The sequence below is a fragment of the Myxocyprinus asiaticus genome, chromosome 3, assembly GCF_019703515.2.
Source record: "Myxocyprinus asiaticus isolate MX2 ecotype Aquarium Trade chromosome 3, UBuf_Myxa_2, whole genome shotgun sequence".
NCBI lineage: Eukaryota > Metazoa > Chordata > Actinopteri > Cypriniformes > Catostomidae > Myxocyprinus > Myxocyprinus asiaticus.
Window position 1 is genome coordinate 8,505,156 of NC_059346.1, and position 15,875 is coordinate 8,521,030.

At 42.5% G+C, this 15,875-nt stretch overlaps 1 protein-coding gene across 1 annotated transcript in view; it reads right to left on the reverse strand.

The window, feature by feature from the left end:
* Positions 1-15,875, reverse strand: part of LOC127430098 (nitric oxide synthase, brain-like) — a 115,732-nt gene that overhangs the window by 69,811 nt on the left and 30,046 nt on the right. The window contains exon 4 of the mRNA XM_051679572.1: positions 4,470-4,613. Coding sequence (XP_051535532.1) covers positions 4,470-4,613 — 144 coding nt within the window. The remainder of the gene's footprint in view (positions 1-4,469; positions 4,614-15,875) is intronic.

A 15,875-nucleotide genomic window follows, 5' to 3' on the forward strand; every position in this document is an offset into this window, starting at 1 on the left:
TTTGAACCCCTGGAGTCAGTTGAGCTAAAGGCACTCTCCTTGAAGACTGCCCTCCTGATTGCGCTCACTTCCATCAAGAGGGTAGAGGACCTGCAGGAATACTCTGTCAGTGACACATGCCTGGAGTTCGGTCTGGGATACTCTCACGTGGTACTGAGACCCCGACCGGGCTATGTGCCCACGGTTCCCATGACCCCGTTTCGGGATCAGGTGGTGAACCTGCAAGCGCTGCCCCAGGAGGAGGCAGACCCAGCCTTGTCATTGCTGTGTCCGGTGCATGCTTTGTGCATCTATTTGGATCACACACAGAGCTTTAGACGCTCTGAGCAGCTCTTTTTCTGCTTTGGAGGACAGTGGGAAGGGAGTGCAGTCTCCAAACAGAGGATCACCCACTGGGTCATTGACGCCATCGCTTTGGCATATCATGCCCAGGACGTGCCGCCTTCCTTGGGGCTACGATCACAATCTACTAGGAGTGTGGCGGCCTCCTGGGCTCTGACCAATGGCACCTCTTTAGCAGACATCTGCAGAGCAGCGGGCTGGGCAACATCCAATAGGTTCTACAATATCCGGGTTGAGCCAGTTCCTTTTGGGGAGAGGAAAGCAAAGAGGCCGCGGCTGGGGCAGCCGGTCCCCATTTTTTGGGCAGTCGACTTGTCCCCGAGGTGCAGGGGACCGTACGATGCTCGTAAGAGTGTTGGGGGAGGTTACGTGACGGCCGGGTGCGCTGGCTACAAGGCAAACAGTGATCTGCCCATCTCGCACCGCCAGTTCACGTAACACAGTTCAGCTAGTTGTGGCATTTTGTATAAGGACCACTAGTGTCACTACATCGACACAATGTCGAGTGAGTGACAGATAGGGAACGTCCTGGTCCTGTGTCCCTCCTGCCACAACACTGAACTACCCGCTGAAATGGCCGTGACCTTGTCTGGCTCCTCAGCACAAAACCTGAATGAGTGGTTGCAAGCCAGCTCCTTTTATACACATATGTCTGGGGGAGTGGCATGCAAATTCCACTCGCCAATCCCCATTGGCCTTTTCTCAAAGACCAGAGGTGTTTGGGGCTCCCAAGAGCGACCCCTAGTGTCACTACATTGACATAACGTCTCGTTCGCTCCATCAGGGAACAGAGGTTACGAAAGTAACCAGGACGTTTTGAGTGAACTATCCCTTTAACTGCATTTAAGCTGCAGTATTTAAGGGGGGAATAGCTTTTTAAATAAATGTCAGATGCTGCTGTATAATTAATAATTTTTATTTTATTTTTTATTTTATTTGTATTTTTTATTTTTTTTTTTATAAACAAAGCAGTATTCTCCTGTCAGGATTTAAATTAGAATAAAAACCTAAGCAAAAGAAAAAAGAAAAGAAAAAAAGCCTATGTTGGCCAGGCTGGGAGACCAGTTTGACCCAGCTTAGACCAGCAAACCACCCTAGGCAGGTTATAGCCATTTATTTTACAGCAGGGGCATTAAACTTAAATTTAGCTGATGAATTTACACAAAATTAATCTACTAAAACTATAAATATATATATATTAAAGAAAATTTCTTGGAAAATGTGTGCATTTAATGGCTGTCCCAATAGTCGAGCCAAACTAAAGTTTTGGCTAAAACAGCAATGTTATGACCAGAAACCACTCGTAAAAATGATAGCATCATTGTGCCAACAGGTGTGTGTACATGTGTTGAAAGTTCATTAGAAATGTTTAGAGTATGTTCATTTCTATACAGTGTTGCTTTTGTAAATGCTTCACATGTTTTAAAGTGACATTATAACTCAGTATAAAAACGAATTGTGTTATTGCTTTCAGATAAGTGTGGTGAAATGATCAGTGACAATGTTTTCAACTGTTTCATGCTGTGATGCTCAATGCATGAATTCTACACTGGAAGACCATAATTATTTATGTGACATGTAGTGAGATGTTTTCTGATGTTTAAAATTCATATTAATTTGATTTTCTTCTGCCCTGCATTTTTTCTGCCTGCAATCCACTTTCTTTTGAGTGTCTTTACAGGATTCCCATGTCCTTTCCTAAAGGAATATTCTGGGTTCAATACAAGTTAAGCTCAATCGACAGCATTTGTGGGATAATGTTGATTACCACATAAAATAATTTAGACTCATTCCTCCTTTTCTTTAAAAATAGCAACAATCGAGGTTACAGTAAGGCACTTACAATGAAAGTGAATTAATTACTTTTATGCTGCATTTATATGCTTTTTTGGACCTTCAAAGTTCTGGCCACCATTCACTTTCATTGTATGGACCTACAGAGCTGAGATATTCTTCTAAAAATCTTTGTTTGTGATCAGCAGAAGAAAGAAAGTCATACACATTTGGGATGGCATGATGAGAGAATTTTCATTTATGGAGAATTATCTCTTTAATAATGCATTAGTACATAACAAAACGATTGTTTACACTTAACCAGAAGTTCTGCCCACATCACCCGCAAGGCATCATGGGACTCAGAGATATTGTGGATTCTGAAAACAGCTGAACTGATTTCACACTACTTCAAACATTTTTGTAAATTTAGCAGTCTCTTCATTAGTAAATGCTTACCAACACTAAGCAAAACAAACTCATGTATCCCATTTGTGGCAAGTACTGGCTCGCCTTTACTAAAGCTAACTGACTTAGAATTTATACTGATGGTGCTTAGCACAAGAAAGTTACAAATAAAATAAAAAGACTTTCATTATATTCCTCGCATTCACTTGCCATAAGGGACTGTGAAAATGGTCTTGCAGCTGTTACATTCTGTAGAGTTGGAAAAGCAACCTAAAAAAAATTCCTCAGAATGTGATACATTCCAAATCAAACCATCTGTAATTAGCATCAATTAGCATGCAAAGCCAGGCACTCGTGTGCAGAACTTCATAACCCTTCCTTGGACGGATGATTCAGATTTAGAGAGAATGTCGAGAGCTCTGCAGCCATATTTTCGTACAGATTTCGGTCTAAAGTGGGAGGCAATGATTAGAATTAAACTTTAGTTTGTTCATGACATTATGTATGGCTGCTGAGAATCTAACCCTGCTAAACAAACAAAAAAAAAAAAACTGCTTAAACCAGGCTAAGGTGGTTTGCTGGTCTTCAAGTCTGACCAAGCTGGTTAGGCTAGTCTGTATTGCTGGCTTTAGAGGGATTTAGGAGCTTAGTCAACTGGTCAGGATGGGAGACCAGCTAGCCGATCAGCTAATAATCAGTTTGGCCAGGCCAGCTAAATCAGCTTAATATCCCTGCTGAACAAAACAGCTAAAACCAGCCTAAGTTGGTTGGCTGGTTTTGGCTTGTTGCTCAGCCTATCCAGGCTGGTCAGTTGGCTGGTTGTAGAGGGGTTTTGAATACTTTTTAGCTGGTCAGTCTTGGACCAGCTAAGACCACCCTGACCAGCTAAGACTAGCATGCCAGTATGACCAGCTATCACCAGGGTGTGTGACCAGCTAAAACCAGCCAACTAGCTTAGGCTGGTTTTAGCTGGTCTTTTCGCATAGATAGCTAAGACCAACAAACCGTCTAAGGTTGGTTTAAGATAAGGGTTTTTTTTCAACAAGGAAACGCAAATAAGCAAAAGTTCGCTCTAGTTCAGAGTTCATGTCTTGTTGGTTTACCATAATTACGAGTTTCTGATGTGTAAAAAAAATATGAAACTCATGTCTAAGCTCACATCTCTTGTCAAAGTCGTAGATGTAAGTATAACTTCTACCGCTTGACCCTTCGTAATGTCACATACAAAACTGTCAATGGTGGCTAGGTAAAGGTAGTTAGTAAGCTCTGTGACATTTTTATTATGTTCAATGTTACTTGTTGCACTTTCTTTTTTCTTCAATATTCTGAAATAATGTTGTGATTAAGTATTTTCTGTAATTACCAACAAAGCCACTTGGATCCATTTTGCTGTTATGAATGTTGCCATAAAAACGAATCCGAGTTCGAGGACATAAACAGCTCAGAGTAGAATCTCCAACTGTCATCTAGTAATTACACTAATTTCAACAAAACATGAAAGCAGTTTAAAAAACTGAAGTCATTCTGGAAAGCTTTTTCTTTCTTTCTTTCTTTCTCACCATCAATCCATGTCTAAAAAACAGTACCATTGTTTTTTAGACATGTACCGTAGTATTCTTTAAAAATTACCTACGTACTTAAGCACCATGTAAATACCATTTTACATGAATATGGTAATTATTTAGGACCATGGTATATCAAAGTTTGGTAATATCATCTGACACAACCACTTTAGCATGGAACGCCATGGAACAGTCCTTTTATTGCAAAGGGTCTGCTGTGTCAACAATGGCAATCTTGCAAAGTTACAACCTCAAGATGGCATCTCTTTATCTTCACAATTGAAAGAATATATAAATTATGTATAGATGCAAACCAAACATAAGAATAGTATTATTTCAGATCTGTTATCAGCTATGCGATTATTGAGTCAGCTTCAAACCTACCTGGCTGGATCCATGATGTAGAGTATCATTGTACAGTGCTGCAGTCTCCCAGTTCTTCACCTTCATGAATCTTGGACATTTGGAGGGACTTCCGTTCTGCACAGTCTTTGTAGGGGAGACTCGTCCTTGGGACATCAGTTGTGGCTGTGCAGTAAAAAAAAAAAAAAAAAACGTTAAACATTGTTAATGGCAACTTAATTTTAAATCAGCAATTGGCCAAAACTTTTATCCAAAGAAATTTACATTTCATTTATTATAGGAAAAATCCCCCATGAAGTGCACATCTTGAAGGGTTTGAACACCTGCGGGTAGATGCCATAACTACACATGCAGGCAAAATGCATGTTTCTCAATTGAGAGCCATCAAAAATTAGCCATAAAAACTGATTAAATGTTTTGTTTTTTTAAGCATAAATTTCACTATATTATAATAGATGTTTCACAATGACCAGTTTGTTTGGTGGCTTTTAATTAGTGTGAAATAGACTTTGAAATCATCTTAACTTGGCCGGAAGGCTAACCCACTTCTTGACATACTTTGTTGATAGAGATTCCATATATCTATGTAAGCAGGAAACCAGCTTTCAAGGTCTCTCAGCACCTGCCTTAAGACCAAAGGATGATATTGACATCAATTAAACTTCTGCAAAGTTCTTCACTCTTGTGTAGCTATTCTGCCTATTGTCAAGCAGGTAAAAGAAAAGAAACTACATACAGTACTCAAAGGCTTTGAAAAGATCATCAGCATTATTAAGCAAAGGCCTAAATGAGCTTTGATTTTTGTGACAGGATTGAATACTCTCATTGACTTGCCATTCAAAAGATGACTGTAAATTGCTCCATGCAAGAATATATCAGGAGTAGACTTCTCTGATCCAAGGAATCCAGTGGAAATCAATCAAGCTGTCATTTCCTTGGAAGGAACAATTCGAAGACCAGCGGTTACAAAACAACATCACACACATAATTGTGCCAGTTTCTGATCATATGAATGCAAACTTGAATTGGCCCATTATGTTTGCTGTTCTTAGGAAGAATGGTGGGTGTCCTTCTACTCAATTGATTTGATTCTCCTCAGAAGACAGATCAGTCTCTCTCTTTTTAACAGCGGTGCTTTCTCTGCCTTAAACAACACACACAATGTGCACGATTATTATCTCAAAGCCAACACACCGCACTCACTTGGCACGGTGTGCTCATGATTACGCACGAGATATCCAAAGCATATTAGGATGACAAGAATAATGTTGTCAACAGTGAAATATGAGGACAAAAAGCGGATATGATACATCTTTTAAACAAACGAGTATAAATCATGACAGCAAGGCAATAGGAACTTCAGTGTATGAGCAGGGTGGAATTATCGGCAACATCATTAACACTTAGAGAACTCTTCCCCACACCGGAGCACTTGAGAGACAAGCACTCGATACACGCATTCAACACCACCTTCACTCCTGAACCTCTTAATTCAACTTTGTGCTCAACGAGTGCTATTGCAGGGTAACTGCTTTGTTTACCCCTCATCCGGCTCACCACAGTAATGCAAGCTGAGCTTAATTATGTCAAAGAGTAACACAAGCTGATTTGACAAACTAAATTATAATCTATCTATCTATCTATCTATCTGTCTGTCCGTCCATCTGTCCATCCATCCGTCTGTCCATCTATTGTCTGTCCATCCATCCATCCATCCATCCATCCATCTATTGTCCGTCTGACAACAGTAACGCAAGCTGAGCTTAATTATGTCAAAGAGTAACACAAGCTGATTTGACAAACTAAATTATAATCTATCTCTCTATCTATCTATCTATCTATCTATCTATCTATCTATCTATCTATCTATCTATCGTCTGTCTGGCTGTCAATCCTATTTCCTATCTGTCAGTCTATCTTCCCATCTATCGATCTATCTGCTTGCAAGGTAGTACTGCATTTGTATTCCTCAAACAGTCTGAGAAGGGTTCGAAACAACTAAGTATTAAAATTCTGCTATTCTCTTTTATTCTCTATTAATGCTCTTTCTTTCAATTTATCAATCTATATAGCATTTAACTAGCAACTCTCTGGGAGATTTCAATCATGTAGCATCAATAATACTTCAAATTTTACTAAAATAAATTTTTATACAACTAAATCCTTAGTATAAATTATGTCAAAAGGCCATGACATTCATTAATCTAATTTTATTTAATAGAATTATATTGTTTATGTATCATGTGGAGTTTCAAAAGCAGCCACATCAGTGTTTGATGATGATGGCTTGTCTTTCTAATGGCTTCGCACCAATTCCAGTGGTCGAAAATGCCTCATTAGAGCTTATTTTCTGCAGGACGCTGCTGTTAGCCTTGGACATCTCTTCACAATTTCTAAAATACCAAAACTCCAACAGGCAGAGTGAAGAGTTATCATCATCTCAAACATTTCAAATCTTTACACCTGTGTCGCTTTAGTGGGTTTGCCGTCACTAAATAAGTGAAACACGCATTCTGTTGAGAAATGTCAGCAAGGTTAGCTTTGCAAAGCACAGGTACTTTCTTCCAAAAAAAACAAACAAAACAAAAAAAAAAAACAAGCTGTTCCATTTAAAGTTTGACACAGAAATGTAAAACAACATATTTAAAGTATTCCATAACAACCTGCTGAGAACATTCAGTTATCATAGTCACAGTGGGACTGTTAGAATCACCACTTGTACTCCTTCCCATCTAAGAGGAAACGTCTGAACAATTTGGCTAACATTATGTAAAGGTTAGGAACAAACATTGCTAAAATCACATTAATGGAACATCATTATGATGTTTTTTGTATTCATTCAGTATTCTCAAGGTGAAATGTTCTTGTTATAAACATTTATGCAAGTCTTTTAAACTACATTTCTTAACTTTTTATTTTGATTTTTTTAAAGTGAAAGTGATAAGTCAGCAAATAAACTTTTCAGGAAGTTTTCACATATTCAGGAATGTGATGCTAAATAACAACCTTTAATTAAATGTTATGCTGACCTTAAAATAACTACTCATGTTAAAAAACTGGACATTTTAGCATCCCCACAACTACAATGTAATGTTTGGAAAATGTTTTAAGAACATAAATTTGTTTGCTGGGTTCACATTCTGCAGGTCTATCAGAAATAAGGTGCCTAGAATATTCAGGGTATGCATAGCAAATTTATTAACCAATTGTGTGTCATTAAGAATGCTCTAACAGAGCAAAGAGATAACACACAGTTGGCTATAATAACTTGTTATTTGTGGTCGAAGTCTCAAACTATTAGACTGAAGTGAAGACTGGAATGTAAAAATGAAGGTGTTGTTTGCTCTTGGCCTTTGCAGATGAAGTCATTGCACATAATAAAAAGCTCCTATTTGTATATCAGGTCTGCCTGTATTCCATCTTGATGACACCATTAAAGGAGATTTTGATGAAACTCAAAATCTGTGTGGCATTACAATACATTTTAACACTTGTGTTACAGACCCACCTACAAGTAAATACTTATTCCAGTGGGATTAACTTATGCGGTAGCTCACCTGATAGAGTGATGGACTGAGGACTAGGAGACTGCGCCTCGAGCCCAGCCAAGGATGCTCAAAACAGATGTGCCATAGATGCGACACAAAATGACACGGTTGCTTCAGTAAATGTGCTTTTAATGACAAATTTCCTCTAAAAACACTATCGGTAAGGTTTAGGTGTTAGGTAAAGGCCAATTCACACTGCCCCAACAAAACCAACATCCAACAGTTGTTGGGTTTTGTCGGATCAGTGTGTTCACCCTGTTGCCATTTGTTGGCATCTGTTTTCACTGATTCAACGTGTTCAATCAGCGTTTGTTGGGTCTTGGAATGTTTGAGCAGTCTGGTGCAATTTTCCAACAAACTCCAACAAACTCCAACAAACTCTGACATAATCTGACTTCAGCGCAAACCGTGTTTGTGAGGAAAGTGTCCATGTCAACTCACAGAAAATGAATGCGCGCAGCCACAACTGCATTGGTAGATCAGGAAAAACACCAAAAGTCAATTACTATTAATAACACTTTTGTAGTAAACTTGTTAGAGCTTTCCATTCCCTTTTCCCGTTGCCCTAAATAAAAGAAAACAAAATGATATGTTAGTTAATGATATGCAGAATCCGCATCTCAGACAGACGTTTGTGCGGAAGCGCTCTTTATTTGTGCTGAAGAGGTCTTCTCACTCGAATGAAGTTTCTTTATTCCTCAAACAGCATCAAAGCACACAGAAAATGCAAACACCAAACTCACTGCAGATCTGCAATTATTAAAAATATCAACTTTCCCCACATTTTATGGACAATCTCGTGTAAATTTTTTTTTCCTCCAACGGAACTTTCAAAATGAATAAGTTCCAAGCAAATACTAAAGTTTTTACAACGTAGGTGTGTTTACTGGGTTATAGTCTAATGGCACTACATGCTAAACATGTTTAATCAGTAATATTATAAGTGCATAATTTTCTTTATTAAATCATGCATGTTTGGCATAATCCACAACCTCTTCCTTGGCAGTCATCTTCTTTAAAGGTGAACAACGACACACAAGTTTGTTGGATCAGTGTGAACACAATAGTTATGTTTCTCAACATTCTAAATACGACAGCCAATATTAGAATGTTTTAAGTGTTGTCTGTTGGCATTTGTTGGGGCAGCGTAAACTGGCCTTAAGGATGTCTGTTTTGCTTACCTCTCATTTATCTTTTTGAACACTATTGGTTAGGTTTAGGTTAAAGTTCTAGGTTAGGGAGGTATGTTTATATCATTAAAAAATCCATCTAATATTCACCTTAAAAACGTCCCCTTACAAAAAAAATCTAGAGTTCTGGTAAACTAGCCACAAAATTGCCACAAATCTGTAATAACTACGACTGTGCAACAGGTTCGCTCAACACAAAATCAACTTTACTGATCCATTGCCGTCACTTCCTCTGTCCATTCTACTGAAACTTTTAAGGTAAAATATAACCAATAGAATATAATTACAAAATTTGCCGCAAACTGGCCACTCATTATTTTTACATGCAAATGAGCTTGTGAGTCAGAAGTATGCAGCTCTTCACTGGTAGTGATGAACCTGCAGCAAACCTTTGGCAACAATGGGAAATTTGCCGCAAGTTTGTTGCAAAGCTCTTTTGCATGTGAAAAGGATCAGTAGTGAATTTGCGGCAAGTTTGTGGCAAATTTGCAAGGAACTCTTGATTTTTGTAAGGGTCATCTGATTACAACATTTCACTAAATTTTGGTGCCTCCTGCTGGACATTTCATTGGGAAACTGCTGTCAAACGTGTGAAGAAGCACGTAATTTTGGTTTGCAAAAATGATGCCATTGTCACATAAATTTCATGAGATCAGGCTGTTTTTTCGTCTATTAGCCTATTGTCCACAACCCCTTACGCAATGGATGAGGAATTGTTTGTGAAAAAGTCCCAGAGAATACAAGGCCGAAGCTGTCACAGCAATTTTTAAATGTAGAAATGTAACAGAGAGTTTAGCTTGATGCTAATGTTTACCTGTAAACACAAACAGCACCAGGGTTGCCAACTCTCATGCATTTGGTTTGAGACACACTTTCAGGCAAAATTTCAGAAAAATCGTGAAATATGTGTTATGGAAAATTAGACGTGATCTAGGAGCTTTTAATAGAGTATTCCATTGAATACATATATATATATATATATATTAGGGCTGTCAATCGATTACAATTTTTAATCAAATTAATTACATGGTATGCCGATTAATTAATCGAATTAATTGCAATTGATCGCATATAAATAATTGCTTAGAAAGCCCCTCAAATAACAATAATTCAATAAATAATGATTAAAGTTATATAAGTTATATTTAAATCATTATAAATAAAATATATATTATAAAAAATTATAATATAGATAATTAAAATGCATTACATCATTGTGGCACATGAGTAAAGCATTAAAAAAGACGGTAACACTTTACAATAAGGTTCCATTTGTTAACATTAGTAAATAACATTATTTAACATAAACTAACAATGCGCAATACTTTTACAGCTTTTATTAATCTTATTTAATGTTAATTTCAGCATATACTAATACATTTTTGTTAGTTAACATTAGTAAATGCATTATGAACTAACATGAACTTACAATCAGCAATTTTATTTTTATTAACTAATATTAACAAGATTAATAAATGCTGTAAACAATATATTGTTAATTGTTTGTTCATGATACCTAATGCATTAACTAATATTAACAAATAGAACCTTATTGTAAAGTGTTACCAAAAAGACAATTCAAAAAGTGGCTTTAGTATGCAATATGTTTATTTCCATATTATTGAAATTATGTCATCTGCCTATCATTGGCCTACAGTTCACAGCAATCTATTTTTGCAATTGAAAGCTTGAATTTACAGTATATATAAATGAGGGACAAATCAAAATATTTTTTTTGTGGTTATCAACATTACGCCACATATGATGTCGATTGAGCTTAACTTGTACTGAACCCGAAACATTCTTTTAAATCTCAAAAACTGTTAAGATTTTGTTGCAATTATACATTTCAAATCAGCAATAAATTCTAACAAAAATGGTATTATAAATTTCTTTATTTTCAAATCACACTATCTAGCACATATACATTTTAGAGTCAAAAAACAGGGGACGTCCCTATCAAAAAAGACTACTTGAGACTTATATTTTCATGGTTTTATTGTTTTTATATATTATATGTTGTTGTATTAGGATATTGTTGCTATTTAATATTTGTGAGTATGTTCAAGTTTTGTGTGTGTTTTGGCTGTGATGTTTGTGGTCCAAAACAAATTTCTCTTACGGCCCAATAAAGTATACTCAACTCAACTCAACTCAACAAAAAGTCAGTTCCCTATCTGTCACTCACTTGACGTTGTGTCGGCCCTTGGGAGCCCCAAAAACCTCTGATCTTTGAGAAAAGGCCAATGGGAATAGGTGAGTGGAATTTGCCTGCCACTCCCCCGGACATATGGGTATAAAAGGAGCTGGCTCGCAACCACTCATTCAGATTTTTTCTTCGGAGCCGAGCGGTTGTGTTCAGCAAGCTGAATCCTCTGCCATTCCATTCACCCCTAAGAAACTGTTGGCGTTTATGGTGCATTACAGCGGCTTCTCCCCCTTGCGCACCGCTGGAGTGCAGAGAATGCCCCTGGATGCTACGACAGTCTAAAAGAGCATATATTCTTGCAATAAAAGAGTATATTTTCCCTACTAAAAGAGTGGCACTGACGGAGAGCGTCTTTTTAAAGATGACTTTCCGTCTGGGTTTAATTCCTGTTTGCGGTCGTTACCTCTCCACTTCCGATGGCCACGATCGCTGTCTTACATGCTTGGGCGCTGCCCACATGGAGACAGCGTTCATGGACGGGTCATGTTCTCACTGCGAGAGCATGACCATGGCAATGTTGCGGCCATGGTTTTCCTTCATTAGAGGGAAAGCCACCCCAGCAGCTCCCCGCCTCGGTCCTTCTACCTACGGGTTTGAGGCCACGTCGGTTAGCACTTTGGGTGATTTGGGGACCCCAATGGGAGCCGCTCCGCCGGGTAAACCCCCACAGACCTCCCATTCCCCGGTACACTGATTCACCCCGGACGAGTTCTGGGATGAGACCGCCGGCTTGTCTCAGGGCGAGTTCACGATCTCATTCGATGCTTGTGAAGTGGATGAGCTCTCGATTGCAGCATCGGAGAGAGGGCTGGTCCAGTCTGACGCCGAGGACTCGACTGGGCTCCCACCTTCGGGTGCGGTCACCCAGTCGCAGGCCGACGCGGAGCTTGCAACCCTGCTTGCCCGGGCGGCTGCAAGTGTCGGACTGCAGTGGAACCCTCCACTCCCCCCTGAACCCTCGTGACTTGATGATTGGTTCCTGGGTGCGGAGTGCCGCTCACGGCCGTGCCCCACCCCGGTCCCTTTCTTCCCAGAGGTGCATGAGGAGCTCACGAGGTCGTGGTGGGCACCTTTCACTGCCTGGACTCAGTAGGTTTACGTTGTCTCTGGTGATAAAGCCTATGGTGCCGCTGGACAGGCTGCCTCCGCTCTGCATGCCATGGCTCTCCAGAAAGTGCACCAAGCCAAGGCGCTAAGAGAACTGCACAAGGGTAGTTCTGACCCGGGATTGATGCAGAAGCTGTGCTCGGTGACCGATCTCGCCCTCTGGGCAACGAATGTCACGGCGCGGACTCTCGGGCAGGCGATGTCCACCCTGGTGGTCCAGGAGCACCACTTATGGCTCAACATGGTTGAGATGAGGGAGGCTGACAAGGTACGGTTCCTTGACGCCCTCAGCCTATTCGGTGACACTGTCGAGGAATTTGCCCAGCAGCTCTCAGTGGTTAAGAAGCAGATGGAAGCTATTCAGCATATACTGCCCCAGCGCGGATCAAGATCCCGCACCCCTCCGGCTCCACCGCAGCCCAGACCAGCGGCCCAGCCCCAGCATAGAGCCACCCGCAGGAAGCAGACACCCCCCATCTCACGGCCCGCTGCCAAGAACCCAAGGAAGGCTTCTAGCCGCCCCTGAGACGGGCGACACAGGCATGTGGAGACCTGCTTCAGGCCTAGAGATGGTAAGCAGACCATTCCATCCCCAGGTGGAGGGCTGGGAGGAGAATCCTTTGTTGCCTTTTCTTTGATTCGCTGCATTCCCGAAAGGCTGCGGTACCCACATGTTCAGAAAAGGAGTGGTTTCCTCATTTCCTGGGTCACACAGCCAGTGTTTACTGTCGTCGTTATTGCCATCGCCGGACACCGCACGTTTATGGCAGGCACGATGGATTATGAGGACAGTTCCTTCCTCCCCCATGGCTGACCGGTCCTATGGTGGGTACCCAGAGCCAGGTAAGTGCTTCAATGTCCCCAGACTCAGCATGGCCACGAGTTCGGGGTCCGAGCCCCCTCAACGTGGCACTTCCGGCTCCACCCTGCTGCGAGGCCCCACCCGCCGGTACGTCCGACGCTTTTGTCTCCTTGGTCCCCCTTGCCCAGAGCTTGGGGGCGTGGCTTGCACTCCCCAACCTGTCACGATGGCTGACCAGGACCATCCGATTCGGCAATGTGATTCAGTTCGCCAGGCACCCGCCCGAGTTCAGCGGCGTCCGTTTTACCTCAAATGCAGGACGAGAATGCCCCTGCCCTGCCTGCGAAGATCATGTCCCTTCTGCAGAAGGACACAGTAGAGCCTGTCCCTCCAACTGTGATGAAGAAGGGGTTCTACAGCCCCAACTTCATCATACCATGGAAAGTTGGTGGGTTGTGGCCAATCCCAGACCTGCGAGTTCTGAACCGGGCCTTGCATAGACCGTTCAAGATGCTGACGTAGAAATGCATTTTAGTGAGCATCCGGCATCAGGATTGGTTCGCGGCGGTAGACCTGAAGGATGCGTACTTCAATGTCCAGTACAAGGTTCTCCCCTTCGGTCGGTCCCTGTCGCCTCGCATCTTCACGGAAGTCGCAGAGGCAGCCCTTGCCCCGCTAAGGGAAGTGGGCATCCGCATCCTCAACTGTCTTGACGACTGGCTGGCTCTAGCTCACTCTCGAGACTTGTTGTGTGCACACAGGGACCTGGTGCTCAGGCACCTCAGCCGGTTGGGGCTTCGGGTCAACTGGGGAAGAGCAGCTCGGGTTGGAGTTAGACTCAGTCTCTATGATGGTGCGCCTCACGAGCGAGCGCACGCAGTCAGTGCTGAACTGCCTGAAGTTGTTCAGGCGGAGCACGGCGGTCCCACTGAAGCATTTTCAGAGGCTCCTGGGGCATATGGTGTCCTCGACGGCAGTCACGCTGCTCGGGTCGATGCATATGAGACCGCTTCAGCACTGGTGTCAGACTTGAGTCACGAGATTGGCATGGCGCCGCGGCACACAATGCGCCGATCTTCCGCTACCTGTTCAGCCCTTGGATGGGCCTTGTATTCCTGCGGGAGTCCCCTTAGTGCAAGTACCCCAGGCGCATCGTGGTTACAACAGACACCTCTGAGCGTGGCTGGGGCACCGTGTGCTGACAGTGTTGCTCGCCCTGCGGAGGCTTTGGCCGTTGATCCAGGGCAAGCACGTGTTGGTCCGGACGGACAACATGGTGATGGTAGCGTACAGATGTGCTGGCACACAGCTGGCCCCGGGGGCTGCGCTAGTATGCGTTCCCCCAAGTGAGCCTACTTGCACAGACCCTATGCTCCACATGCGCTGGTTGCCTGTTTGTAACTCCGTGTAATGTATCTTCCATGAGACGGTTTCCCTGTTGGTAAACCCGCATCTTCCTTGGGCAGAATTTCCCTCTGCCACCGGTCACCATGTTTGTAGAGCTCCGTCCCATCTGGGTAGGGCCTACCACGGGGACTTCTCAACATGCAACACTGCCGACAAGACTCGGTAAGACCATGTGACATAATTCCACACAATTGCCTCCCCTTCGGGCAGGATGTGGTCTCCATGGTCTTCCCCTTGGGAATGGACACCCCCCCGACATGGATATTTATGGCCCCCAGCTGAACGATTTCCATTCTTTTTTGGGGAGAAAAAAAAAAGAGAAGAGGCCACGGCTGGGGTGGCCTGTCCCTATTTTGGGCAGTCGACTTGTACCCGAGGTGCGGGGGACCGTACGACGCTCATAGGAGCGTTGGGGGAGATTACGTGACAGCCAGGTGCACTGGCTACGAGGCACGCAATGGTTTGCCCGTCTCGCACCGCCAGTCCACGTAACACAGTTCAGCTAGTTGCGGCGTTTCGTATAGGGACCCCTGGTGTCACTACATTGACACAATGTCGAATGAGTGACAGATAGGGAACATCCTGGTTACTTTCGTAACCACCGTTCCCTGATGGAGGGAATGAGACGTTGTGTCCCTCCTGCCACAACTATGAACTACCCGCTGAAATGGCCAGGACCTTGTCTCAGCTCCTCAGCACAAAACCTGAATGAGTGTTTGCGAGCCAGCTCCTTTTATACCCGTATGTCCGGGGGAGTGGCATGCAAATTCCACTCGCCAATTCCCATTGGCCTTTTCTCAAAGATCAGAGGTCTTTGGGGCTCCCAAGGGCAACCCCTAGTGTCACTACATCGACACAATGTCTCATTCCCTCCATCAGGGAACGGAGGTTACAAAAGTAACCAGGACATTGTCTCTTTAAACTGGAAGGCAGAATTTCCATACTAAGCTTTACATTTTTTCTATTAATTTTTCTACAATTGGCATGTCTCCTCCTATACTGTCTCTGCTTTAAGTGCATAGTATAAGAATGTGAATTGGGGGGCCTGGGTAGCTCAGTGGTAAAGATGCTGGCTACCACTCCTGGAGTTCGCTAGTTCGAATCCCAGGGCATTCTGAGTGACTCCAGCCAGGTCTCCTAAGCAACCAAATTGGCCTAGGCTAG